This window comes from Paramormyrops kingsleyae, chromosome 21, assembly GCF_048594095.1.
Source record: "Paramormyrops kingsleyae isolate MSU_618 chromosome 21, PKINGS_0.4, whole genome shotgun sequence".
NCBI lineage: Eukaryota > Metazoa > Chordata > Actinopteri > Osteoglossiformes > Mormyridae > Paramormyrops > Paramormyrops kingsleyae.
In genome coordinates this window covers 15,866,300-15,893,609 of record NC_132817.1, presented here as the reverse complement: position 1 = coordinate 15,893,609, position 27,310 = coordinate 15,866,300, and the positions used below count along the sequence as shown (strand labels likewise).

The 27,310-nt window shown below is 44.2% G+C and overlaps 3 protein-coding genes, 2 long non-coding RNA genes and 1 other non-coding gene across 9 annotated transcripts; 3 read left to right on the top strand and 3 right to left on the bottom strand.

Moving 5' to 3' along the window:
• The first annotated feature begins 185 nt into the window (after positions 1-185).
• LOC111836626 (uncharacterized protein C1orf21 homolog) lies at positions 186-8,765 on the top strand. Of its 2 annotated transcripts, none has more exons than XM_023798079.2 (6): positions 186-307; positions 2,872-2,997; positions 7,145-7,230; positions 7,332-7,399; positions 7,890-7,950; positions 8,254-8,765. In XM_023798079.2, exons 2-6 carry the CDS (start codon positions 2,907-2,909, stop codon positions 8,293-8,295), a joined length of 348 nt encoding a protein of 115 aa, XP_023653847.1. In that variant the 5' UTR covers positions 186-307; positions 2,872-2,906; the 3' UTR covers positions 8,296-8,765. The 2 variants fall into 2 exon arrangements, with proteins under 2 accessions (XP_023653847.1, XP_023653848.1); XM_023798080.2 differs by lacking the exon at positions 186-307 and adding an exon at positions 318-920.
• A 203-nt stretch (positions 8,766-8,968) lies between these two features.
• On the bottom strand, positions 8,969-11,741 carry tsen15 (TSEN15 tRNA splicing endonuclease subunit). Its single transcript, XM_023798078.2, has 4 exons — positions 10,964-11,741; positions 10,802-10,883; positions 10,370-10,505; positions 8,969-9,729 (listed from the first exon to the last, which is right to left on the bottom strand). Exons 1-4 carry the CDS (start codon positions 11,033-11,035, stop codon positions 9,564-9,566), a joined length of 456 nt encoding a protein of 151 aa, XP_023653846.1. The 5' UTR covers positions 11,036-11,741; the 3' UTR covers positions 8,969-9,563.
• Positions 11,742-11,775: 34 nt separating this feature from the next.
• Positions 11,776-11,848, top strand: trnav-cac (transfer RNA valine (anticodon CAC)). Its single transcript has one exon. It is a non-coding gene; the product is annotated as a tRNA-Val (tRNA).
• Positions 11,849-12,288: 440 nt separating this feature from the next.
• On the top strand, positions 12,289-26,141 carry LOC111836583 (procollagen galactosyltransferase 2-like). The gene is made up of 12 exons (XM_023797984.2): positions 12,289-12,643; positions 16,798-16,908; positions 19,948-20,065; positions 20,413-20,547; positions 21,029-21,233; positions 21,813-21,932; positions 23,094-23,167; positions 23,767-23,873; positions 23,958-24,090; positions 24,522-24,649; positions 24,742-24,948; positions 25,406-26,141. The coding sequence occupies exons 1-12, from the start codon at positions 12,411-12,413 to the stop codon at positions 25,668-25,670; spliced, it is 1,836 nt and encodes a 611-aa protein (XP_023653752.1). The 5' UTR covers positions 12,289-12,410; the 3' UTR covers positions 25,671-26,141.
• Positions 14,627-22,526, bottom strand: LOC140581537 (uncharacterized). Its single transcript, XR_011984630.1, has 3 exons — positions 22,476-22,526; positions 21,794-21,883; positions 14,627-15,036 (listed from the first exon to the last, which is right to left on the bottom strand). It is a non-coding gene; the product is annotated as an uncharacterized lncRNA (long non-coding RNA).
• LOC140581536 (uncharacterized) lies at positions 17,181-19,952 on the bottom strand. 3 transcript variants are annotated; one of them, XR_011984628.1, is made up of 3 exons: positions 18,757-19,830; positions 18,355-18,450; positions 17,181-18,165 (listed from the first exon to the last, which is right to left on the bottom strand). It is a non-coding gene; the product is annotated as an uncharacterized lncRNA (long non-coding RNA). The 3 variants fall into 3 exon arrangements; XR_011984629.1 differs by having other exon boundaries at positions 19,372-19,830; XR_011984627.1 differs by having other exon boundaries at positions 18,355-19,952.
• Positions 26,142-27,310: the final 1,169 nt, after the last annotated feature.

The following is a 27,310-nucleotide window of genomic DNA, read 5'->3' as shown; positions in this document are numbered from 1 at the left end:
TAAGAGCTTGGAGAATGGATGGGTGGCATTAAAATTGATATTGTATGTTTCTTTTGTTGTTGTTGTGTAATACATGATATTGTTTCGATATAGCGCCGGTCTTTTCTCTGCTCTGTATTCGTCTGTTATGGTCTAGACATCTTCTTTCCACGCACACACGGGGATCGACGGCGAGAATAGGGTTTGATTATTTATGCCTGGGAATTATTTGGTCCTAAGCACGGTCGAGTTCCTGCCCGACGCTCAGCTTGAAGAGCATCTAATTTGTAAGAGAAAGCCGAGTGTAACCGACCGAAGGCACTGTAAGGTAAGTACTGAAGCAGCCTATCAATTGCCTATAGGTGCATCGTGTATAGTAAACGTTTAAGCAATTTAGATGTTTTATTATCAGGAAAATTGCAACGAATCAAATGCTTTTCTTAGCTGATTCTTCCCTTTTTTGTTGCATTTTCTTTTGTTGTTGTTTCCTGTGTCGTGGCTAATTTTGTGCATTTCCCTTCCCGTCTTTCCACTCGGCTTCGGCTCTGCAATCGGCGTGAGAACGGCGGACCTGAACGCAATTACGTTCTAATTTTAAGCCTTAGTTGGGTGTGTGGCTGGTCATGGCAGTTCCGTGTGATGTTCGTACGCCTGCGGTCCCGGTGGCTGAGATTGATCAGTGTATTGGACGTCGCCAAAGCCTCTCTGTCATAGAGAGGGACGGATCGTGCCATTTCTGCGGTGCACAGCTGGCTGCAGCTGGCCAGTCATGAACCACGTCCGTCGAAGCGCCGATCCGGTTATGCGCTGCACTGTTAACAAGTTGGGGCTAAGTTTGTTTTGTAACAGTGCGGGCGTGTAGGTTAATAAACACTGGGGCCGGTATTGCATCAAACATCACCGCTCATCGGTCACCGCAGCTGACCGGATAGACAGCTTGGGTAAGTCACTGGTTATGCTTATTAGTTTCCATCCCGTGGGCATTTTCCCCCTTTAAACAGACGGACTGATCGGCGTCCTGGCACCGCTGTCCGTGTCCCAGCCCCTTTGTGTAAGTCCGGTCTGGGCAAGCGTGGGGCGCTATATTCAGGACTCTGTTTGGTACCATATTAGGTTATGTCCAAGGAGCGTTAATTTTAGTTCGATAAATTAATACAGCTACTATGTATTCTAAGCATAGGGATTCGAACAATTTCAGTTTTAATTTCAGTTACTTAGTCTGGTTGTTAGGTTAAATGTATTTGTAAAACGAGCTATCAATCGCTCCGTCGAAGATCCGAACCAGGCAGAACCGAGACCCAATCGTACGCGTAAAATAAAAAGGCTGGACTCCTCACTCATTTATTACCGTCTGCCTTTATCTATTTATCTGTTACCCCATCTGTATATTATGCTCTGCTCCCTGACCCGTGTACGCGAGTTAAGCCTCTCTGCCATTTATTCCGATGGGGATAGACGGCGACCAGATCGTCGCCACCGGAGTATCTAATGGTTTCCCTTTTCGAGAACAAAACTTTAGTTTCTGATGTGGAGTTTTATGTTTATTTGTTCTGCTGTCACTTGCCACTGTATGTTAAAATTGTGCTTTAGGGTGAAGCAGCTGGGGGTCCGAATGAAATTTTAATGTATTAATGACATGTATGGTAGTAGTCCATTGATTTCTAGGGGATGTAGAGGGAGTATTCCTGGCAGAAGGTGGAGGAAGAGGGCACTTATGTCAAGTGCCTTTGTTTATGTCTGTCCATGAGACAGTGTGCTGTATGGTTTGACCCTAGACCCGGCTGGCCTCAGGTGAGGCTTGGTTCATAGGGCCGGGGAGTATGTGGTTCTAGGTGTCCCTGTATCTGTGTGCGCGTGACCCTACTGGATCAGGGGACGGCTGCTGTGTGATCTTCCCAGTAACGCCGTGCATGTGTTTGTCTTGCATGTGTTTACCCGTTGGTCTACATGGGTGGGGGCAGGTATGCCGGAATATGTAAATACGAGTGGTTGTGTGCGTGCGTGTCGGTGTGGGTGTGCGTTTCATCGCTAGCGCGCAGGCTCCAGCCCACACTGAACGGCAGCACTAGACGGGCACGCACGCTTACCTAATCCTCCTCCGGAGAGCATACGCAGCGCCGCTCGGCTGGCCCGGCGATCAGTCATTGCTGCGTGTGCCGATATTTTCCCCCTGGGCTGTGCCGTTCCCTTCCCGGCATTCAGATGACCCAAAAATATCCATTCAAATTCCCCCTCCCAGTTTGCGATCACGTTGGCCCCGAGGCAGTTTGCATCACAGGTTATGTCTATACTGTGCTGTTTATTACTATGAATTTCAGTCCCTTTTCCATTAAAACCAGTTCTGCTGGATCTATTTTAGCTGCCTGAGCATGTTTGGAATACTGTTCTGTGTGATGCTACACCCCCTTGCTTCCCAGTACCAGTAATGCGGCTGTTGCAAAGCATACAGCCAGGGGTTCTGGGGAAGGCTGCAGCCCGTAAAGGTGCATTTACCCCACCCCCCAGCAACAAGCAGGGACGTGCTTACAGACACACACACACACAAACATGCCTCCCTGCAAACATACTCACTATGCTCAAGGAATTTTTCTACCATCCTGGGGCTCAGTGTAGACTTGTCGGGGAAACGTTGAGACTGTCAGACTTGCTGGGCTGTATACCTGAAACCAGCAACGTTTTGCTTAGCGAGAGACAATATGGCTCCTGGTTTTGGTGGTGGTGGGGGGGGGGGGGCTCCCTCTGTGTTGTACCGCTCCAGCTGTGGATGGATGGCATCTTTACCATCCATCGTCCAGCATGCCTCTGTCTGTCTGTATGTCCCCCACTCTCTGCTCCATCCGTTGGTGTTTCCGTCCATCTCGTGACGTTCTGTTCCATCCCATTTCCCCAAAGTGCAATGATCCCCGGCGGGGCTAGGGCGTAAGGCGATGGGCTGCACCTCAGCCAAGCAAGTGTCGGCTGTGCCCAACGACGAGGAGGGCCGGGGCAAGGCCTACAGCAACGGCGACCTCCTGAGCGGTGAGTCCAGCCGTGACCCTCCGTCACTCGCCGGATCACCCATCTGGTTTTGCATCAATGGCAACTTTTGTCAAACCGATCTCTGCAGTGTCTGATAAAGAGCCATTCTGATTCCAAGAAGTGTTAACCACATCCTGTTTCAGAAGCTGTATGCATTGACTGATTGCATATGATTTATTGACTCAAAACTCAGGATTGTCTAAGCTCAGGATTCCCTCAGCTTCCATAACAGCTCGTGCAGTGTGCTGCTATATGAGCGGGCAAGCAGGGAAACGTGAGGAACGTGCTTGACGAGATGCCTCCCCATCAGCAGGCAAATTGGAGATACTGATTCACCTAAAATAAACCTATGCGAGCCCCACCCTCCACTTTGGGGGTAGTGAGGAGACAGTGTTTACAACTGAACCACCCTGCTACCCTAATTTTGAAATTTTAATTAATATATAATTTCATTAATTTTAAGTCTGCTTAAAGAAACAACTCCCTGAAATGTAATTGATACAACGGTTTTAAAATAGTTACAAATCCAACATAAATTTGTATTTGCATATTGTTCATTTGAACCATTTTAGCATTTCTAGAACTTAGAATGTGTTCTTTCTCTGGTGCCAGACACTGGACAATCAATGAATTCCAAGTCAGATTTCCATTCACTTCAGCACAAGGTACACTCATCACTGATCCTGGATCAGAGACCTAACTGACTGTGACTATTGCTGGGAATTGTTTGGGGGGTGGGGGGGTGAGTGTTCTCTTTTAGCAGAAGGATTTAGAAGAAGGTTAATTCTCCAGGTGGCATGGAGATGTTGGAGTTCACAGATAGTGTTCTGTTGGTAACTGTTTTGACTGTTTGATGATGGAGAGCAGAGGGGAAAGAGAGCATGCTGGGAGATCACAGCAAAGATGAGGTATTAGTGGCAGCATGGGATAGTGGCACAGATTAACAGATGATGGACACCAGCTGCTCAGCTGTAACATCTGTCTTCATCCCAAAGGGAAGACAGTGTGCTACTGTTCTTCAAATGGAGAGGGAACGTCAGGGTTCTGTTGTGCCTGCCATAATTCTCTCTCTGTCATTTATTTATAGATATTTATTTTTATGGGATCGACATGAATAGTCAATGGAGTAGGGATATGTCGAGGTGAAAGTGTGGTGAATCGGTGAACTGGTTTCTGTGGGGTGTTGGATGTTGCTGAGAGTGAGAGTGTGGAACCAGTTCTAACCAACAGAACCCTGGGAATCGTCTTACATGAGGCTTTCAAGCTTGAGGGCCTGTGGGTGTTCAGTCAACGTTAGAGCCAGCAGCCCTAAGCCCTTCCAGAAGAAAAGAGAATGAGAGAGAGAGAGAGAGAGAGAAAGAAGGAGGAGAGTACACAGCTTAGAGCTCAAAAGGGGCTGAATGGGGAGTAGAAATGGGAACCACTGGAGAATTAGACCTGACCCAGCAGGACTGACACATCAGCTAGCTAAGGCCCAAAAGTAGTACCCAGAGAGCGGGAAATTACACCAGGCAGCAAAGGTTATGCGGTTAGACCTAAAGGATGCTGTCTCCTGAAACGATGGAAAACACTGAGGGAAGGAGGGAGGGAGGGAGGGAGAGAAAGAGAGAGATGGGAGAAGGAGAGATCTACACTGTTGACCTGGATACCATGGATTATAGCAGTCCTCACTGTCCTCTCTCATATCATTTTGTCTGTGACTCTCCTGCCAACTCCGCTAAAAGGGCTTTTATTGATGTAACAGAATAAGCTTTTGGCTCTGGCAGGACCACTTACGCCCTGCACGGTGCTCATGTGAGGCCCAGTGTGCATGGGTGTGTGTTTATCCTGACCCTAACCCTCACCCTCTCCCACACAATGGCAGGAAAGGCAGAGGTTGCGCTGGAAAGAAGGCCAGCCTATCGACGCTGTTTAACACGGCCAAGTTCCATTGTTTCATAAAGCCAGTAAATATGTTTTTCCCCTCCTGTAATTGCTTTGGCTACTGGCTGTTTAGCTGGACATTCAGGGGGGTGGAAAAAATAACAAACGCCTAACAATATGTTAATATCAAGATGCTAATAAAGAGTTGGGCTAGTTACCTGCAGAACAGCTTAAATCCTTTGTGGAGTATTGTCCTGAACTGTGGTGGGGACATGGAGCCATTCAAGAGAAAAGCCTACAATTCCTCAGAGGAACTTCTGCAAAGGTTTAATGGTGTTTAGATCTGGTAGTTGAAGAGCAAATTTCCAAATGGCACTCAAGTCACAGGATACATTTTCGAGAATTTCTGTGGCCTTGGTGAGTTCTGGAAATTTCACAGAAGTTCTTCATTGGACTAAGTGAGTTTTGGTTCCCAGTACTGTAACGTATAATGATGAGGAGGCCTGACTTTAGGTAATCGGCGGACTGATCTCAAAACTAACAAAAAATTGACTGAGTGTGTTTTGGTTCCCAGTACTGTAATATGCGACGAGGGAGCTTGACTGTAGGTCATTAGCCGTCTCATCTCAAAAACTGGAGTGAGTGGGTTTTGGAAATGTGCTGTTCAGTTGGCAGAAGCCATGGAAGGTGTTTGCATTCATGAATTTATTCAGTTGCGTGAATGGGAGCATTATCATCTTGGACTATGGTGTGACACCCTTACGCCAGCTTACACGTCTTTGTGCTTGGGATACAAATGGTTTCCAACCATTGCCATAAATTCCAGCTTTGTGAGGCTGACGATGTACAGTCTTTCCCGAGACTAGGTTTAGTTGTACAGTGATTTATGAGCTTGTACTTGTGTGGTGTTTCATAACGGTTCTGTTAAGCGTTCTTCTCTCTGGCATTGACTTTCGGCCGCTGGTTCCTCCTTCCTCATGCGGTTTGTCCAAGTTTGGCAAATGTCGCTATAGATTTTGAGACCGTTCCTGCTGACATGCTAAATATTTTTGCGTTTTTTCTGAGCAATGCTCCTTTAGTTGGGCCACCGAATATTTAGCCTCCTTGCAACTCATGTAGTTGCCTTATGTTGCTTTGAAAACACATATCAAAGTGCTGATAGTCGCCCCCCCTTTTATAACTGACACAGACTGCTAACTGGCATTCGACCTAATATGACTCACCTAATAGCTGCATTTGTAATCGGGATTGAGTGACTTCAAAGCCCTTTTCATGTGCTGTTTCCATTATTTTTTTCCGCCCCTCGTATTTACATTCCTAAAGCCAGTCGCTGACGCATATACCCGCTTACCCTCACAGCACCACATTTACATTTATTTTTATATAGCAGACGCTTTTGCCCAAAGCGACGTACAATCGAGGCAAACAGCACATTACAAACATATGACTGTTGCAGAGTCAACTTGGCCCAAGTGCAGCTTGGGTGAGCGTTAGCTTGGCTAAAGCACAAACTCAACTTCTCCATTCCTCTAACAGTGTATCTCACTTTCTCCGTCTTGTCCTTAGTCCATTTATCTTATTAACCTTTTACAGAAACACCCTTTAAATAGCATGGACAGATGTACCCTTATTGCCAAAGCAAGACAAACCATATTATATACATATAAATAAATTGATTAAATGCTGAATAGAAGAAAAAGTTAACTGAAATTCAGAAGGAATATTGGTAACACTTTGAGGGGATACAATACCTTAGTTACTCAGTTACTACTCAAGTACTAATCATAAACAAATACAGTATTATGCAAGTTGCTAAAATAGTTAACCATGCTTTTGGAAAATGCATCCATGACTGGTTGATGATGGACATGGGAACACTCGGCTTATGATGAATTAATACATTGAGTATACTACTACAATATTTGTGTCCCTCAAGTAAAATGTTACCAGAATATTAATATTAGATGTACACACGTTAAATATGACATCACATTTATCTAGATTGGACTGCCAGATTATCCAGTATCTCCAAGCAGGAATGTTGGTTTGTAATTGCTTTCCAAATGTGCGAGGGGAGTTTGAAACTTTGGTAAAATTGATGTTTTTAATTTCTGAATATTTAGTACGGTGACCACATAAGCAGTCTTCTGTTGCTGGCCTGGATTTATTCTCTGTGCCTCTGAAATGAAAAGGAGGGATGAAGAAAATATGGACAGGAAGACAGAAGCCTAGTGAATGGATATAAACTCTGTTCTCTTGGATCCTGCTCTCTCTTTCTTTCTAGATGAGTACAAGACCCAAGGGGTGGAGGAGGTGAAGTACATGGTTGGACAGGAAGATAGAGTGAACGCACGCAACCATGAGAACCTGGTGAGTTATCTCCTCCACTGACCACAAGACCATTAGATTCATTCTATCATGTGGGTGCAGCTATGAACCATAAATGCAAAAACGGAAACTCTCTGTTTCAGGAGAAGTATGGGGTGGCACGCAGGGACAAACAGTGCGAGGTCCCAGCAGCCAATGGCACCAAGCCAAAGTGAGTTACCTCCGTTTGCCGTGCATGTGTGTGTGTGTGTGAACTCTCTCTGCTCATCACACGCACGATTGTAAATGAGAACAATGTTAACATGCCTGAAGCTCTAACACCGTCATTTGGCACTCTTACAGCGTGCACTATTCAGCGTTAAAACGGACATAAAAACCATTGCCGGAAGTGATTCTTTTGTTCCTCACAAGGTTTTCATTCAAAAATGAATAGATTAGTCTTCATTAGAGAGATGTGAGAGTTGGAAAAACGCACAGAATAGCTTCTTAAATGCATGGATTTTCTCAGGTTGACCATAATTTTGAGTTTTGGGTCAAAAAAAATATCCACACAGCTATGTATGCTACTCTTGAAACAGCAGGATCTATGCTGTGATAGATCCAGCTGTCCTTCCAATTGTAACAATTCCCAAAAGTATTTCATTCATACTCTTCATGAGAAAACTGTGATCTCCTCACGGTTCGAATTTCACAATCCACAGCATCAACATGTCGGACAGCCAGCAGGAATTCTTCAGGATGCTGGATGAGAAGATTGACAAGGTGAGACGGAATTGCGCAATAATGACAGCCTCTGACTGGGATGGGAGAGTGAACCAATTCTTATCAACTATCAATCTTTGCTGAATTACTGAAGACCTAGGCTCACGCAGAGTAGACCAGGCAATACGGTCACTAGTATTTTAAAGCGTAGAATGCTTTTCCCCCAGGTTTCATGGTACTTATCTGTACTCTGGCGCTAAATCTTGCAGAGTCATGTGGTTACATTACATACATCTTGTATCCTATACATATATATTTCAGCTGGATTTTCATCAATTCTCTAACTGTTTCTGTTCTGCTCAGGGACGAGACTACTGCTCTGAGGACGAGGAGGACGCGACATAGCACAGCGTCCGCCAACACGACTTGGCACCCCACCCCAGAGTGAAAATCGGCAGATGTTGGAGGGAAGGGATGTATGAACAGATGGGCAGACTGGAGATACTGACTCTATGCCATCAGCCACAAATCCCGGATAATGAGGGCTGCAGCCACCCAGCCTCCCCCACCCCCCCCACCTCTGCCCATGTCCGAGGGAACCCCACCCACCAGAAAACAAGCAGATTAATGAATAAGCCCCACCCCCTCATTGTGATGTTGTGGACTCATCACCTTAAAAAGACTTAAAAGCCCAACAGAGACTTGAGTTGGAGTTGGATCTTCTCACAGGAATCAGCGGGACACTGGATCTTGCAGCTGCTTTTTCCCCCCCTTTTTATTTTCAGGATTACGTTATTTTTAAATCTGTCACTCTCGTATGATTTCTCACACTGCACAGCTTTTTGTAGGAGTATTAAAGGGACCCAGAACATTGAGGTCAGGCTGACTTTTACCTCCCTCCCCCCAATACCCTGGTTTGGGCACTTTGGAACAGACACAGGCAAGCACACTAACCACATCCTTAAACCAGTGGTTTTGTATCCTAGTCCTGCAAAGCCATTGTTTACAGGTATTCTAGCTGCCTTTACAGTGTTAATGAAGAAGCCCAAATCCGAAGTGAAACCGATTCAACCAGTAATAAGTAGTTAGTTTTTTTTTAATACACAGGTGCACCAAATATTTACACATGCAGGGGGCTTCCAGGGATTTCACACACAGCACGCCATGCGCACTGAGTCACATTTCCCAGAATTCCATTACACATGCAAAAACCCAGCCCCTAGCGCCAGCCTATCGCTGTGGCATCAGCATCCTCCAGTTCCCCCTTGGAGGGAGGCAGATGGTCCAGACTGACCTTCACTTCTTCCTGTCCCGCAGAAGCACACTCCCAGGGTTCGAGACACAGTCCAGCAGAGACACAGTCCCAGCCTCTTACTGCCTTTATACTTTACTCAATTTTTTTTTTTTTTATGAAAATAAAAAAAAACACTTTGACCTTGTGACCTTGATCATGTGACTGTCGGGACAGGCATCAGCCCTGTGTCCTGTTAATCCTGCTCACTGCCATATCTGTCGTGTTTACCTGTCCTTTCTCTGCCCTGAGCCTAACATGACATGTCAGCGCCAGGCTGTTACTGCCCCCTTCTGTACGGACAGCATCACTACAACCAGACCACAGATCGTCATTAATTATAATTAATAATTATAATATAAAAAGAACAGGCCTGTGGCCCTCAGCGCAGCCTGCGCTTGCGGTGCTGGCTCCGACCCTTGTCCTGGATGTCGATGGGGGGGTCCGGAGTCAGGAGGCCCTCACATAATCTCTGGTATACCAAGCTGGAATCTGAGGCCACAGCGCACAAGAGCATGGAGTCACCACCATTCAGCACTGAGCGCACCCTGGGGGGGAGGACAGAAAACCAAAAGACAGAGAAAGAGTGAGACGTAGTAATGGCTCAGGAACGGGTGGCTGCATCACACTAGAAGGCAGTGTTTCCCAATCCGGTCCTCAGGGGCCCACAGACAGTCCATGTTTTTGCTCCCTCCAAGCTCCCGAGCAAAAATGTCGACTATCTGTTAAGGAGCTGGAGGGAGCAAATACGGACTGACTGACTGGATTGGGAAACACTGGAGTAAGGTAATTAACCCAGATTTAGCTCACTAGAGGGGTAAAATATGAAAAGAACCCCCAAATAGAAGAGCATCAGCTAAGACTAAAATGTAAAGCAGTCTAAAGGCTATGTGTAGACATCCTAACTCTTCCGGGAGTCTGCTGCTAATTGACAGCAGCTCCCTGACACCCAGGAATGACGTGCAATGTCCTGGAAGTTTGTAGTTCCACTATATAGTAAAATATGTGGGCAAGAAGTTTCACCACCACAACACCACATTTTACCAACACCCTCTAGCCATGGTGAGGAAGCCCCAACCCCCAGAATTGTTATTAAATTCTGATATTCTTAAACTGCTACATACATTGGAGCAGGTGTAGTCTTGTACTACGTTTCAACACCCAAAGATGCCCCAGCCCTGAATTTACCATCTGTGGCTGAGAGTCCTGTTTCCGGGCAGCGGGAGGATGACCTGCAGCGGGTCCCCCTCCTTCTCCCGGCCCTCCAGCAGCACCAGCTGCAGCTCAGGACTGCCTCTGCTGCACACGTCCTGCCACTGACGGACTGCTCAGCATACGGACACGCAAGTTAGGAAAGATCGCCAAAGTTTACACTGCCGCACCGACTTCAGAAGCTGGCAAATGAAGCAGTTCTGCTAATGTAACATTTCATATTTTCACGTTCAAAAGGAAGAAAGAAAATATTCGTATATGGTAGGCTGATCAATAAAAAAGATGTAGCCTACTATGCCTTTATTACAAACGCGCATGTCTCCCACGAACCCAATTTATCCAAGTATGTTACAGTATTCAAAACCTAAAAACCAGTTTTAAATGACCTCCAAGAATGTTAACACTCACCTTCTAGAAGATCAAGGTAAACTAAGAATGCCGCGTAAATCTGACTCTCGTCTCCAATCTCCAAATTCATCATTTCTTGATACTGTAAAACAGGCGTGATTATAAGCTGCTCTGTTCATATATATGCCCCACGAAACATTCTCAGTATAATCAACAAGACACCTTTGGGTGCTGTAAGATCCAATTAGCAGGGAGCGGTCGCTCATCATCTTCAGCTTTCGTTGTGTCTGTCATAATTCAAGTGCCCTTGCTTGCAGTTTTCTCTTTTATTAAAACACAATAAGTAAATACACTACAAATAAGCATCCGATCTACTCCAACACGTGAAACCATGTTCATTACCGCAGTCAATATGGTCCGGGTGGCACACAGTGCTGCCGTGCGGAAGTTCCAGCTACAACAACCACTCACTCAGTTTGCGTGCATCTCTCGTGTCTTTAGTGTAGTTGATTTTATAAAGTTCAAATTGACATTATGTAGTAAAAAGTGTAGTTCTGAAATTAAAGAGGCGTCACTAAAGGAAGTTAAGTGATCGTTTAACAATAACGGTCGTAATAGTATACCTAATTTTTAGCTTTATAAATCCTTATGTTGTCACTGTTATTATTTATAGTAATAAAATAGTGACGAAGGGCATGGTTACCGTAACGATCACGGTTCAAGCGTCAAGAAGGCTCGGCTTTTAGTATCAAAGTACAATATAAAGTTATATTACAAAAGTACAATAGCCTATAAAGTACAAAAATGTAGGCCTACAATTGTTACAAAGTATAATATAAAGTGACGTTACAATCCCCAAACGACTCTTACAGTTAAGTTGTGATCACATAAGTAACTAAGAACGAGTGCCCCTAGAATATCTTATATTAAAGTTTCATTGATTAAAATGCGTTTTCGCAAATCCCCTACAAATGCACTACAGCTAAGGAGTACAGACCCCTGCTCTGAAGGAAACAGAAGTGCTCTGTATGGTAGTTTCCGTAGTGTAGTGGTTATCACGTTCGCCTCACACGCGAAAGGTCCCCGGTTCGAAACCGGGCGGAAACACATTTTTGAGCAGGCGGCACACATGATGTGTGTGAAAATTTACTATAACTTGAATGTTCCTGAGCACTGTTTTCACCAGTAATGCTTACATCCATGTAACAAGGGAAAGTGACTGATAGGCTACTACCATGTGACAAGTTGCGTTTACGTGTGCAAACGTACTCTGTGTTCTGAAATTAAACGGAACCTATTTATAAAATACAAACATCACTCTTTTAAACTATATCTGAACGGATGCCCACATAACTCGAATATTGGGGGACTTATATAAATACTACCAGGGCAAAAACACAAAGATCACCAAGTTTAAATGCAGAACAGTCACTGTACTGTCACGTGCGTTGCAACACAAAATATATTGATGTAGGTTAGTGTTCATATTCAGCATGTGAACAAACCTGATTTGGGGCGATCTGTGGTTCAAGTCAATCATACATGGATGTATGCTCTTACCCCTCCCTTTACTTAGCGTGCCGGCTGTCACTGAAGGGTTCACTCAGCCCTCACTAACGCAGTCTCGGCGGATCGCTGGGAGGAATAGCGGTATTTCGCCATAGGAATTATGCTGGGGGATGCTGCGAGAGTTGAGCTACTGGTTGCGGTTCTGGTGGCTCTGGTGCCGGGATGGCACGCTGAGCTGGTGACTCCCGGAAAGGAACCCGTTCATACCGAATCTCCTCTGCTTATGCCGACAGTCATGATCGCTGTTCTGGCTCGTAACGCAGCACATAGCCTCCCCTACTACCTGGGCTGCATCGAGAGACTGGACTATCCCAAGGACAGGATTGCTCTCTGGTGAGAGGACTAATTTCACAAACTTCACTAAACTAAACTATATCACTAATCGACAGCGTGTAATACATTTCTATTCTTGCTGACGTGCCATAAGATCAATTAGAGTTGGTGCGCAAACTGTCAGTGCGCAAGATTTTCTTATACGACGCGGTCGATTCATATGTGTGCGAGGCGTCAGGTGGCAGTTCGCATAAAGTGTGTTTTAGGTTAGGGCATCATTGTAAAATAGTGTAAGGAGTGTAGTGCAAGGAAATTAACAAATGCGAAGCTTGAAGAAACAGAAATTCCTGCAACGAACAGAGCCGAGAGAGTGGTTGTACTTTTTACAGGGGAGCTGCGCACTTCGTGCAGACAAGCTTGCGATTTCCTTTTCTTCTGCTTTTTTGTGTGAACCTGCTACTCTGGAATCCTAAGCTGCTCTTAGATGCTCTGTCTCAGTTGTTGCTCTGTGCTATCATATTCTTTATTTGTATCTGAGTCATATTCACAGTGTTGGGCATTTCAGGTCCAGATGCTACAAATCCAGACCAAGATTTTGTTTCTACTTACCAGTTGAGCATAAAGAGTCACAGTCATAGAGTTCTCAACTGGTTGGTTGAAACAAAATCTTGGCATGGATTTGTAGCTTCTGGACCAGAAATGTCCAACACTGTATATTCGGTGTGCCCTGCAATGAACTGACGTCTTGTTCAGGATGTTTACTGTCTTACACCAAGCGTTTCTTAGGATAGGCTGATGGCCTATTGTCCAGCCTGTTCTGGATACTCAGCTGGGCAAGTTGAATGGATTTAAGACGTGAGAGGAACAAGATCTGTGGAAAGTGTTCCTCACCTTTCCATTGCAGTCGGGTCAGTGTGAAAAGCAAACCCAAGTGGCTGAATTGAATTCTCACTCTACTGTGAAAAAGTTGTATACTGGGAGTGGAGGAGAAGTGAGGATGGGCAGTGTTAGAACGGCAGGGGAGGATTTGCTGATGTTTGTCAGGGATAACCTATGCATTAATCTGCCCCTCTGGAGAGGGGTAAGCACATTAGAAATTATGATTTGGAATAGTATTCAATGGATTTGCAAATTGTCCATTCCTAGATGTATTTAATGTTATTTGGGAGTGCATGGTCCAATCCCACGTGGTGGCAGGACTCATGCTAAATTTTGTGTGGAACCGTAGTGTGTTCCTGTCTCCACCTTCAGTCTATCTGAGGTTAGCAAGCAGTTTCAGACATTGTTAGGCTGATGGCCAAGTACTGCATTACCCCTACGGTGGAGGGGTTTTCTGTTCCTGCTGAATTGTAACGTTGTTCATCCTGAGCTGAAGGAGTCCACCATTCAACTGAATGAAGATAAGAGCCCATAGTTCCTTCTGGATACTGGCACTGCCTGGTGAATCTGCATCTCATTATGATCAGAGACCTCGTGTGTGTGTGTGTTTGATTAGAGTCAGAATACTGGCACAAGGGTTGCCAGCGGGGGTCCGTGCAGGCCTGCCTCAGTGGTGAACCTCCACTCTCATGTGCAGGATTTGTGAGCTTGCTGCAGGGTGTTACAAAACAGGGGGCAGTGAGCTGGGTTGCCATATTTTGGCTGAGGATTATGGAAATCTCCATCAGCAGGTCACATTATTCATGCGTAGCTGGTGGATTATGGGAATTTTCACCTCTAAAATCTGGCAGCCATCTCTCTGACATATAAGCTAAAGTAGGTTTCAAAATCACCCAAGAAGCTGCGTCTGCTCATCTGTTTATTTTACGCATAAAATTTGTTTTTGTTGCAAACTGCATAATGCCCTTCATTCTCTTAACTTTCTTAGTAATAAAATTCCAATCTTTATTTCTTAGACTTGTGATCGCTTGTGCTGTCAGAGTCCTGCCGTGGCCAAAACAGCCTGAGAGAAGTATCTCTATGAAAACCAGCCAGATTTGGCAGTGAAGCAATGATATGTTTCACAGCAAGAGCAGGCAGCATCATAACAGCCTTGCATGCTGCTCAATATAACTATTCGCAACAGAATTCCTTCAATGCTATTGTCCTGAATCAAAAAACTGTACGCAATAGTGGGGAAGGGGCCTTGTACACCAGCAATTCATCTACAGTGTCAGTGAACAAAAGTTAAATACTGTCAATAGACTATTGACATGGGATTAAGATTTATCCCAAAATGACACCACTTCTGTAATTGGACACTTTTCTACCACTTCCACACATGCCCAATGAGCAATAGGCATTTCTACCGTGTGACCAATGAGCAGAAGGATTTTTGCCCCGAAAAGCAGGCAAGGATGGGAGGCAGGGAGGTCCATAAGCGGAGGTGGGACTTTGGAGCCAGTGTCCACACATGGGTCTATACATGTGGCATCCAGATGTGGGTAGGAAGTGAGGCATCATCGCCCCTGGTGCTGAAATAATGACATAATAAGTTGTTTCAAACATCAAAGAGGTGAGAGAGAAAGTATATAGAGGCCAAGAGCTTAAGGTGGATTTGGGGGGGGACCCCATAATCCTGTCTGGCATCGTTTGTGACACGTTTATTGTACATCCACATCTCCTACAGCCTCATTATCACACACTCAGAATGCACACACACCTCTGTCACACAGAATAGTCACACACTCCACAATAACCCTTGTATTACACATTGATATCCACACGTAGGTGCAGGGATGCACGCCTACAGAGGTCAAAGGGCAAATGGGTGAGGAAATTGAGGCTTGTAATGCAGGTTTATTCACTCAGTGGAGTGGAAATTATGTGGCCTGGAGACCAAAGAGTTATTATATGGATATTAAGACAGGGCTGGGCCTGCGTGGAGAATGCTGACACACAGTCACGCAAAAGAATACATGCGCCCAACGACATACACAGGCATGAGCATGCATGCATGCAGGCATGCACATTCTTCTGGACAGCCATGCGCTGGAGCTGTGTGGATGGCTGCCTCTAGCTGGGATATCTGATAGCGGCTCGTCACCTCACTCACGCTAGGCATGCAGACACACTGGGTCAAATGACCCCAGTCCCAGGAATCAATGCATGCTGAGGTGCTGCTGTCTCCTTTACTCAGATAAGCTTATAAAGTCCTTGAGCCTATCCAGTTCTGTGCTACCATCCGTAAACTGCATTTCAGCATTACAATTCACCGAATTGCGGAATGTCAACATGCTGGCTTATTTTCCTTTTCTATAAACATTTAAAGTAAAAACTGGTGAGAGAACTATGCCAAATATGAGAACAAAAACTGGAATATTATTTGAAATGTGAGCACATTGGTATTTAATAAATGGTTCATTCATCAATCGTCCATACCAGTTGTGGAGAGCCTGTAGTATGTTCTACATCAGTTCACCTCTTTGGACTGCAAGAGAAAATCCATGCAAACACAAGGAGAATATGAGGCATGAGGCATGATGTGAACCACAGACCCTGGAGATGTGAGACAACACTTTTACTCACTCCAGCTCATTCATAGATAGATAGATAGATAGATAGATAGATAGATAGATAGATAGATAGATAGATAGATAAAATGTAACCAACTTACTCATGAATCCTTATTTAAGTATTTATCTATCCATTTACAAGGTGAAGCAAGAGCTTTCTAACATTAACTTCCATCCATCCATCCATCCATCCAACCATCCATCAATTTTCTGTTAAAGTACTCTTACACCTGGCAAGCATTAAATGTCAGTCTGCATGAAATGATTCATTACTGTAGCACTGACTAATCTTATGGCATAATCCAAAAAGAAAAGGAAAAACAAGAAAATATTTATACAAGAAAATGCATAAATCCCAGTGAGATTTAGAGGTATTAATGGCTAAATTAATGCAGCTTTACTAACTTATACTCTGGTCTTTCTTCAAGCAAAATGCCCAGGATTCTTTAATTGACAGGTTGCATAACTAGCTATAAATTTTGGCTGCAAGTTGAAAATTCAAAACAATTTCCACTTCAGCCTGATGAACAAATGCCCCAATGGACAAATGAATGAAGTCTTGTCCCAGGTGGAGAGTGATAGCTGAACGGATAATGGTTCATTAGTGTTCCATGTGTAATTTGCAAGAATGGAAAAATAACATTTTTCAGGCCTTGTTAGGAAGCTGCAGTGGTATGCTTCCAAGGGACGAGCATCTCAGGGCTGTGCACTGTACTGCAGGGTAGCAGCTGACCACAGCGTGGACAACACCACAGCCATGCTGAAGGATTGGCTAAAGAGGGTCCAGGGACTGTATCACTACATCGAGTGGAGACCCCGGGAGGAGCCGCAGTAAGTCCTCCAGACCAGCAGGGGACGCCAATCAAGTTCAATCCTACACTGTAAAAAAAAAAAGTTGAGTTAACTTAAAATAATAAGGCAACCTATCACAAGCACTTTTATGAGTTAACTGAACAAACAGAGTCTGAAGACAAAGCAACTCAAAGTATTTTGTTAAAATCCTTAGTTCTCACAACATAAATATATTTGTTTACCTAACAGGTTGATCTATTATGTATTCATGATTATTTTCATAATTAGAATTTAATAAACCACAAAACAAATTTCTCTCTTTTTTTTAATAGTTTGTCCGAACACATTACAATACAGTCTACCATATGCCATACACGTCTTCTGCATTAGGCATGTTTGTAGAAAAATAGTACAGAAATGTTAATCATTGGAAAATTTGTAAATTATAAAAACTACCACTTTTTTCAACATAAATTGAAAGATGAGCTCCAAAAAAGTAATATTTTGCCCAAAAACCCAAAACAAACAAAAGTAAAAGCATCCGAGCAAAACCTCGAACCACAGTGTATAAAGCATTCTTATTCGGCAGAACAGCAAAGTACATAAAATCCAAAACAAGTATACGTCAAAATATACTAGATTCAAACACTGCATAAAGAATTTTGTATTATTTTGGCAGATCAACATTGAGAATACATTAACATCTCATCTGAATAAACCTCAAACCTTAGTAAAGTATGATTCATATACTGTATAGCATGAACTATTTTACTGCATGTAAGTGTATCTGAAAAAAAATAGCTTGTACCGCTACAGCCAGATAAAAACAAAAAACAAAACTCAAAGATTCAGTATTCTTTAAGGGTGCAAAGATTGAACCAAATTATACATTGTAATAAATCAGTATGTACTACTAAATTTTGATTGCAAAGATCATTGTCCCATTTGCCATAGCTCCAATAACATCCGCAAAATGGTCAGCTACAACAATTTTGATTTTAGTGACTGGACTCTCGCAGAGCAGGTATCACCAAGATCCATAAAGATTTTCTGAATGACTTCAAAAGTATATTTCAGTTCTTTTGGGTATTCCATATTGAGTGCATACAAGAGACCGAACAAGTAAGCAAAGGCTTCAGGCAGATCTGGAATTTCCTGAAGAACAATGGCCTCTTCCAGGATTATTGCATGGTTGATCACAGTGGCCAGTGAAGCAGGAGTGCCAACATCATCTTCAACCACAGTGAGGATTCCGATCTTTACACCTCTGGTGCTGCGGTCTTCAGGGTCAACGTCCTAGGAGATTAAGTGATAGGAGGGGGCATTAATTGACATGTAAACATAATTACTTATTGTTATTAGGGTTTGAGCAATGGTGGTGCTTGCAGCCCTAATTATTATTTTTATAATGTGCAAAGAAAATGAACAAATGTAATACTAAGCATGCTAACAAATTACAAATAAGGTATGAAAAGGGCAACTTACCAGACACATCTTGAGCAAGAAAGCCGAATTTTCACGCAGAATGAGTGGCAGTCCCTCAAGAGCTGCTCTTTTTCGGTGAGTGACAATATCACTGGCCTGAAAAAAAAAGAAAGTTTACAAAGGGAGCAGATGCTTTACCGCCTTATAAGTCTTATGGATTAAATGGATCTCAAATTGAGAGTAAAAAGGATCATTTGTGATTAATTGCACAGTGCTTTCACAGTGGGGAACAATTATATAGTTTATAATTATTATACAATTATTCCTAAAATTCACCAGTTCAATTAGATTCCCACACAACACAGACGAAAGATATGCAAACTTGCTTTAAATACCTTATTCAGGAAGGTACTTCAGTATTTTAAATATGTGTATTGTATATTAAAGAATCTTAAAGAGTACCTGGTCATCCAGCTTGTCCAAAAGTGTCTTCATTTCTGGACTACTAATTTGCAAAAACTTTTTTTTCCAGCCATTTCACATATTTAAAATGTGATTTCCAGCTAGCGAACTGTCTTGAGGTAAGTTAAGTTGGCCTGGATAGCCAGCGCCACAATACAATTTATTGGCCGTTTAGTCGAGGTAACCGAACGTCTCAAGTGATGTATATTGCCTGAATGTCACACGATGTTCTTGATATACTTAGTTCTCACTGTCTGTTCCACTGTTAAAACCGTTAAGAATACGCGCAACGTTTAAACAGTGCCGACAGGCATCCGGATAGACAGGACTTAAAGTTAACGTTATATTCCTTGTTTTGCAAATGCATATGACTAGCAAACGTCACGTTGAACTCATTGCAATACTCATGTATTTTTTTTTTCAATAAATAAATGACAAATTCGCTGTTCAAACATAAGCATTCAAAAGTCTAAATTAGTTAAAAAGCTAACATAACCCCGCAAGCAGCTACATTCGAATAGATAGTTATTTTGGGACACCAACATCCAAGCTTACACGTCAAATAATATAACTTTAAGTTAGATGATAATAAAAAAAGATTAATACATAACTTACCTATGATTTGGCAGAAATGCTGGACTGCTTTGAACCAGCACGCTGTTTCAAATCAACACTACACTAGTAAAACAGATTATGTAGTTAGCTTGGTAGCACATCACATATTAAATGAAAAAAAAAAGTTATTCGATCATGAAAATGATTGACACTCACCTGTAACTCGGCAGAAACAAGTGAATTGTTGGCACGATGCTGCCCTTTCACTAATCCCCGCAGTTGAAGTTTCATATTACCATGCGATTGGGCCAACAAGACGCAAACGCACGCTTTAACGCAAAACTAACATTTTAATGTAAGTTCAACAAAACATTTTTAGTATTATGCAGTTTTTTAACATTGAAGCAACATATTTGTTGAATAAACTAAGTATTATTTCTGAATATTTCAAACAAAAATATCTTAGTTCAGTTTACTTTTAAAACTTTATCTAGATAACTTTTCATAAGTTGGCTTTTTTACAGTGTAATCTTTGCGATGCTGGCACGACTCAGTCTCCCATAGTGGCACTTGGAGGCAGGACATTAAAATGCTAAATCGCCTCTTTATTCCTGCCAAACTTCCAATGAACTGCAGGTCGTATGCGGAGGAGTTGGGGCCCAAGCACTGGTCCCCGTCCCGGTTCACTCACGTGATGAAGCTGAGACAGGCGGCGCTGAAGGCTGCGAGGGAACACTGGGCCGATTACATCCTGGTGAGGGTCCGCAGTGCCACCATGCTCCATCTCATTAAATAGCCTAATTCTCATCACAGTGGCAGCTGACAGAGGCAGTGTAGCAGTGAAGAACTAGACTCTGACTGGTAAAATTTAACCACTGGATCAATAAATAGGCAGATGACTTAATGTTTAAAATTGTCATTTATGCAAGTTACTGAATATTGTAATATTTCGATGTATTTGAGGAATTATAAAACTATAATTGGGACAATAGGAGCTTACAGAGAGGAACTTTTTTGATCAGGTCAAAATCCAGAGGCATCACGAAGAGTGAGCCATGCTGACTGGTTACCAGTAAGGTTGCTGATTTTCCCGTGTCCCAGTTTGCAGACACTGACAACCTGCTGACAAACACGCGGCTCCTGACGCTGCTGATGGTGGAGAATCTGACGCTGGTGGCCCCTATGCTGGAGTCCCACACCCTCTACTCCAACTTCTGGTGTGGCATGACCTCACAGGTAGACTGTGTCATGTGACATCATCTGCATCATCTACCTGCGTTACTACTGCCTCACTATATAAACCATGGAATAAATGAATGGTCCATTATTTGCACATTGGAATGCTTCTCTGCTTTGAGGCATAAGTTTAGGGTCCGGGCACAGAGTTAGCCATGAGTCCAGTGCAGAGGTGGAAAGTTCAGGTCCCGAAAGTACAAATCCAGTCCATGGTTTTGTTTCAACCAACCAGCTGAGTACTCTGTGACTGTGACTCTTTATACGCAACTGGTTGTTTGAAACAAAACCTTGGTCTGGATTTGTACTTTCTGGACCTGGACTTTTGCAGGCCTTGTTCAAGGGCCACCAAAGATGTGACTATTCGGCTGAGGCTGGGACTCAAAGCGGCAACCTTCTGATCACAGGCACGGAGGCCTACATTCACACGCCGCCCCAGCAAAATAACCAGTTAAACACTTTCTTTCACTCCCTCCTTTCCCAGGGCTACTACAATCGCACTGCAGACTACGTCCCCATCCGCCAGTGGAAGCGCTCCGGCTGCTTCCCGGTTCCCATGCTGCACTCCACCTTCCTGCTGGACCTGCGCCGCGCCGCCAGCCACGCCCTGGCCTTCCACCCACCCCACGCCAGCTACAGCTGGGCCTTCGATGACATCATGGCCTTCGCCTTCTCCGCGCAGCAGGCAGGTCTGAGATTCCACTACTGCGTAGAATGAAACCAGTAGGTCAAATTACTGGTGTGAATTATAGTATGGCATCGGGTCTCTGGGTTTGGTTGAAGAATAGGAACTATAGGGTTTGGCGGTATGGTTCGCAGTATCCCATCGAACCAAATAGCAGAATACAGAGCAAATACACATATTACTATTATGTTCAGAAGATCATCCTGAATAGAAAATGATTAACATAGACGTTATACACAGAATGGTGGAATAATGGTCATTTTTGACCTTATAGCTAAGCATGGTATGAAACAACAGGTATTACGGGAAGGTATTCCAATTTCCATGTGCAGAGACTCCACGGTCATTTATAGAGGAAGCTTGGGGATGCTGGCATAAGTGATTCCATATGGGGGATCTGCAGAACCTCTTTGAACATTTCTGCTGATGTTAATGGTGCGTGGCTGGTGGGAGGTAGAAGGAAACAGGAGCAACACAATCAGCAGGACACCCGGACACACACATGCACGGCCCACGTGCGCCCAAGTCGGTGCATGCGCTTGTGTAACGCGTGCCGGTGCCTACCTGACGTGTGTGCTCACAGGGGTGCAGATGCACGTGTGTAACGGGGAGCGTTACGGCTTCCTGCCCGTGCCCCTGAAGCCCCAGCAGACCCTGGAGGAGGAGGATGAGAACTGCGCTCACACCATCGCCGAGGCCATGAGTGAGTGTCACAATTCCTTCATGCAACTGTCATCATTACTCTTACTATTACTCACTGTTCCTGAGGCCATGAGTGAGCAGCCCCTCCGTGCTACTCTCATTATTACTCTTTCTGTTACCCTACTGTTACTCACTACACCTGCCACCATCGTATTTAGCATTACTCACAGTTACTGAGGCCATGAGTGAGTAACTCCTTCGTGCTACTGTCATCATTACTCTTACCATTACAATGCTATTATTACTGACTGCTACTGTGACCATGAGGGAGTAACTCTTTCATACTGCGGTCATCATTACTCATACTGTTACCTTACTATTACTCACTGTTACTGAGGCTATGAGTGAGTAACTCTTTCATACTACTGTTGTCACTACTCTTACTGTTACCTTGCTATTACTCACTGCTACAGTCTTGAATGAGTAACTCCTTCATGCTACTTTCATCATTAACAGTACTCCTATAAACCATCACGCTTTATCCTTACTTGAAGCAGCAAAAACCAGGAAATGTGAAATGTGAACATAGGATCTGTTTACTCACAACCCAAAGAGCCGTAACCAGTACAGAATGTGTTGTCCGACTCTCTCAGTCCGTTGTTCATAAACTCTCTGTTTTCCTACCCTAACCCCCAGCCTGTTTTATATGCCTGGCTCCCACTGTGCCCTCCCCTAATACAATGCAACCTCTGTACAGAACAGTCCTTCACACGCCGTTGAGAAAATTCACATTACCCCTCAATGAAGGCCTAGCCTCTTCACTGTTAAGGACAGCAGCCGAAGTCTGCTGAGAATAACCTGCACCGAGGTCCTGCTGTGTCTGTCCTGACCAGCAGGGGGTGTCATGCCAAACAGATCGCTGTTTAATGAAGAATCGCTGTTACACTCTTAGCAAGGTGTTCTGCCCAAATGATCCAACCATATAAATGGTATAAACATATGTGTCAGTTTGAGTAAAAGCAAATAATAATTTCATAATTTTATTTTATTTTATTTTATTATTGTGTTATTAATTTTGATCATCTGGAATCACTTGTGTCTTTTACAGTCAGTAAACAGCTGTGCATGGATGTTTTTGTCATTGACTATAAATAATTTTTTTTTAAAATATGTAAATATTAAGAATAATGTTAATAGACAATTAATTAATCTGCCTCTCCAGTCCACCACTCTTTGGAGCCATCGCATTACCTGCACATTCCCGAAAAACCCCCGGAAAGGATGGGCTTCGATCTGGTAACAATGACAACATTCCTTGATTTCCCGTCAAAAGATGAACGCAGTCCAGTGTCCTACATTTGAATCATATTTGCTTGTAGAAATATGATCAGAATGATTTTATAGTAAATACAGGTATCCATCGACTTATGTCCAGGGTATGTTCCGGAAGTGAGAACATAAGTCAGTCTGGACGTATATATTGATCATTATAGGGGAGAGATCAAATATACCAGCCACACGCATACTGAAATATGTCCCCTAATGTCTACTATGTCTGCCTTAGGCATCTCTCCTTGCATTTTTATCATGTTTGTCATAGGACCATGAATTTAAGTGCAATTGGACGTTACTCGATAAGACCTAAGTTGATGGATAACTGTGCTGCTTTAAAATTGAGCAAGTTCAGCTTGCCAGAGTTTGGGGACGTTTTGCTGAATTTTACGCTTCAAACTAAAGCATTACAGCAATTAAGATTTATAATTTTCTAGAGATAATTTTAATCTGATAGGAAAGTGAGTCAGGTCATAAATAATATAGGTTTCCGCTCCTTGTACTGCGGATGGGGTAATTACTGTCATGTGACCTGATTGGTCCTCCCTCTCTAACTCTTTGAGATCTTCCTCATCAATCTTAAACGCCGTGTTGAACGCAGGCAGAGGATGTTGCGGACGCTGGCTGTGCTGGGCATTGAGGCCACCGTTATTGAGGCGGTGGACGGAAAGTATGCCCCCGCCCCCCCCCAGCACCACCCATCCACCGAGGTGACCTCCCCCAGACCACCGTGACCTCCTCATCTTCCTGACAGGGCCCTGAACTCCTCCCAGCTGTGGGCCCTTGGAATCGAGATGCTCCCAAGCTACAAGGATCCTTACTCTGGCCGGACGTTGACCCGTGGGGAGATTGGCTGCTTCCTCAGCCACCACTACATCTGGACACAGGTAACAGCGAAACTCAATCATGTGCAGGTAGAGAAACATCTAGGGGGAAACACTTAAGCCGTTCTCACACATGAACTCCAGACATCGTCTGGGGAATCAGGTCCGAACATATCCCGGAGTTGCCCTTTCACACATGTGGCATGGATGTCTGGAGATCATCTCTGTCAGACATGTTGACGTCTTTTAGAAATATTCCAGTTAGTTTAGATGAAGGGTGGCGATTGAGTAGAGCCCACAGGAGGCCGGACATGACACATAAAGTACGCTACGTAAAATGCAGTGTTTTGTTTACAGCAGTACTGACAGAAGTACTGCTCTCTCCATTTAGCCATGTTCATTGGGGTCTTACGGTGTAAGTGACCCTTCTTCTTTGCTCCCGGATGTTTTTACTCCTTATGCTTGTTTACTTCTGATTCTGAAATCACCCACAGGTGGTGGAACGAGGGCTCAGGCAGGTGCTGGTGCTGGAGGACGATGTGAGATTTGAGTCCCGGTTCAAGAGCAGGCTGGGAGATATCATGAGAGATGTCGACCACGTGAAGCTCAACTGGGACCTGATGTAAGGACCTGGGGAGAGACATACCACTAAGTTCTCAGAAACGTATCCAGCTTCCCACCAATCACTCTCCTTTCCCACTCCTTCTCTCCCAGTTATGTGGGTCGCAAGAGGCTGCAGGTGCAGTACCCTGAGAAGCCTGTAGAGGGTGTGGTGAACCTGGTGGAGGCAGACTACTCCTACTGGACTCTGGGCTATGCCCTCTCGCTGCAGGGGGCCAGGAAGCTACTACAGGCCCAGCCTCTCAGCAAGATGCTGCCTGTGGACGAGTATCTGCCCGTCATGTTCAACAAGCACCCCAAGTGAGTGGCGAACAACCAGGGGAAGCAGATAAATACAGTATATAGGGGGGGGGGGGGGAGAGAGAGAGAGAGAGAGACAAGGAGAATGTGAGTCATACAGACAGATCATGTGACAGAAACAGAGACAGATTCTTATGGGTTTAAGGGGTTTCTGGGTCTGTGTGTCTGTATGTGTTGTTGTGTGAGTTATTGTTAGTGTGAGTATTTGAAGGCAGGAGCACTACTAGAGATTTTGGGCCCTATGAAAGCACATCATCTTAGACCCTCAACTCAGACCAATCAGATGCATGTCCCAATTGTTTTAGGGCCCTTGTCACTCAGGGGCCTTTGGAATCATCTTGACTCCCCCCCCCCCTTTACGGCACCCCTGTATTAAGGGCTTTGTAACAGGGATGATGAGAGAATGTCAGAGTGTCTATGTGTCTGCGTGTGACTCCCTCCTGCTCTGCCGCTCCAGTCAGGAGTACCTGCAGCACTTCAGCGTGCGGAACCTGCGCGCATTCTCTGCGGAGCCGCTGCTCCTGTTCCCCACGCACTACACGGGCGAGCCAGGCTACGTCAGCGACACCGAGACCTCCACCATCTGGGACGATGAAGGAATCAGCACCGACTGGGACCGCCAGTATGCCCAGCGGAAGCACCGGCCCCACCCGCCAGCCCACGGCACCATGGACAGGGAGAACGTCCCACCGGGGTCTGCCACCAACAAGGATGAACTCTGACCTTTCACCCGGAAGGACCCGCTGACAATGACATGCACAGAGATGCCAAAGGCTATCTGATCCAAATATACTGCACTGCCCCACAAAGGCAAAACACAGTAACTGCATCTTTGATCAAAGCTTAGTTATGACCAGAATCAAGGTTCTGTTTTGTCTTGTGACGAATACAATTTCTATGCTTGGATGTACAGAAAACAGCATCATTCACCTACTTACTACACTTAGGGGTGGACAATCAGAAACTTGTGAAGCCCTGTTCCTGCTTCAGTTTCAGCGTAGTTATTGTGCTTCTCCTTTGAAGGGCAGTGAGCTTGGTACTGTACAGAAGCTGCTGTATTCATACACACTAGGGGTGTAATGGTACGCAGAATTCACGTTTCGGTTTGTATGCATAAATCCATAAACCTCAGTGTGTATAGTGGACTTTACACCCCCCCCCCATGCCCCCCCAAATCCAGAAATGTTCTGTGGTCCATGCATTCATTAATAAAAAATTGATGTAAAATACATGTCGTCACGCAGCTTTTACTTGGCTCTTACCCTCTTTTACATCTTTATTGTGCAATATGTGACACTGTCCACTTTATCCCCCCATGTTCACCACCGGAGAGGGCACACCAGTGGTTGTTAAGTAAAGTAAGTTAAGTTAACATCGGTAACTTAGAGTAACAGGTGAGGGTAATTAACAAACACTACAGATTCAAACAGTGGAAGATACAAGGAGGACAATACTGAGCGCAGGTAGGGAACACCATGGACTAAAACTAGAAAATATTGGAATGCAAAACTAATCAAAAAATGTGTGGCAGTGCTGCGGACAGCCTCTGGCCAGCCTTGTACCCACAAGGGTAGAGATGCACAGTTCTTAGCACTGCACTCAGCCCATTTAGTCATGGGCAGCATGATAGATACTAAATGCCGAAAATAACAGGATGGCCAGCGGCACCTGCTGGCCAAAAGGGGAAATGACCGACATTAAATGACCGACATTAAAGGTACTGATCCTGATATCCTGATACACGTCAAGCATGTGCCCAAATGCACAAAACCAGAGGTTCCATAAAAGTCATAAAGGAGTCCAGAAATATGCAGAGTTACCAAACTGCCTGTTAGTGTGTGTGTGTGTGTGTCTGTGTGTCTGTCTGTACCCTGCGATAGGCCCTGCATAGGACAAGCAGGTACAGAAGATGGATGGATGTATCTTCTGGAAAAAGTCCCTTAAATGCCACAGGAAGACTAACTTGCCGTGTCTGTTACCGCTTTGTTCCGGTAATGCATACACCTGAATGACGTCATCTCAAATAATGTAGCATGTTGTATGATTTTTCCAGCAACATATCCAAGTGCAGTATAACAATCTTTCTCTTATCAATGACTCTCTCCAGTGCTGGTGTTATTTACTGGAACACCGAAATACTCCCAAACTGCCGATTATGACTAACTGTAAGCAGCACTAGGCTGTAACCAACTCACAGCCAGAATTAACATGGTGTTTTCTGCATTGAACCTCTGAAAATTGAAATTGTACTTGCGAATTTAGGTTCTATCAATGTCAATAACTGTATTCATTCGTTTCATTGTATCTTCCAAACCGAAAATGATGTAACCAAATGGCACAAGACAAATACGTGTATCGTTAC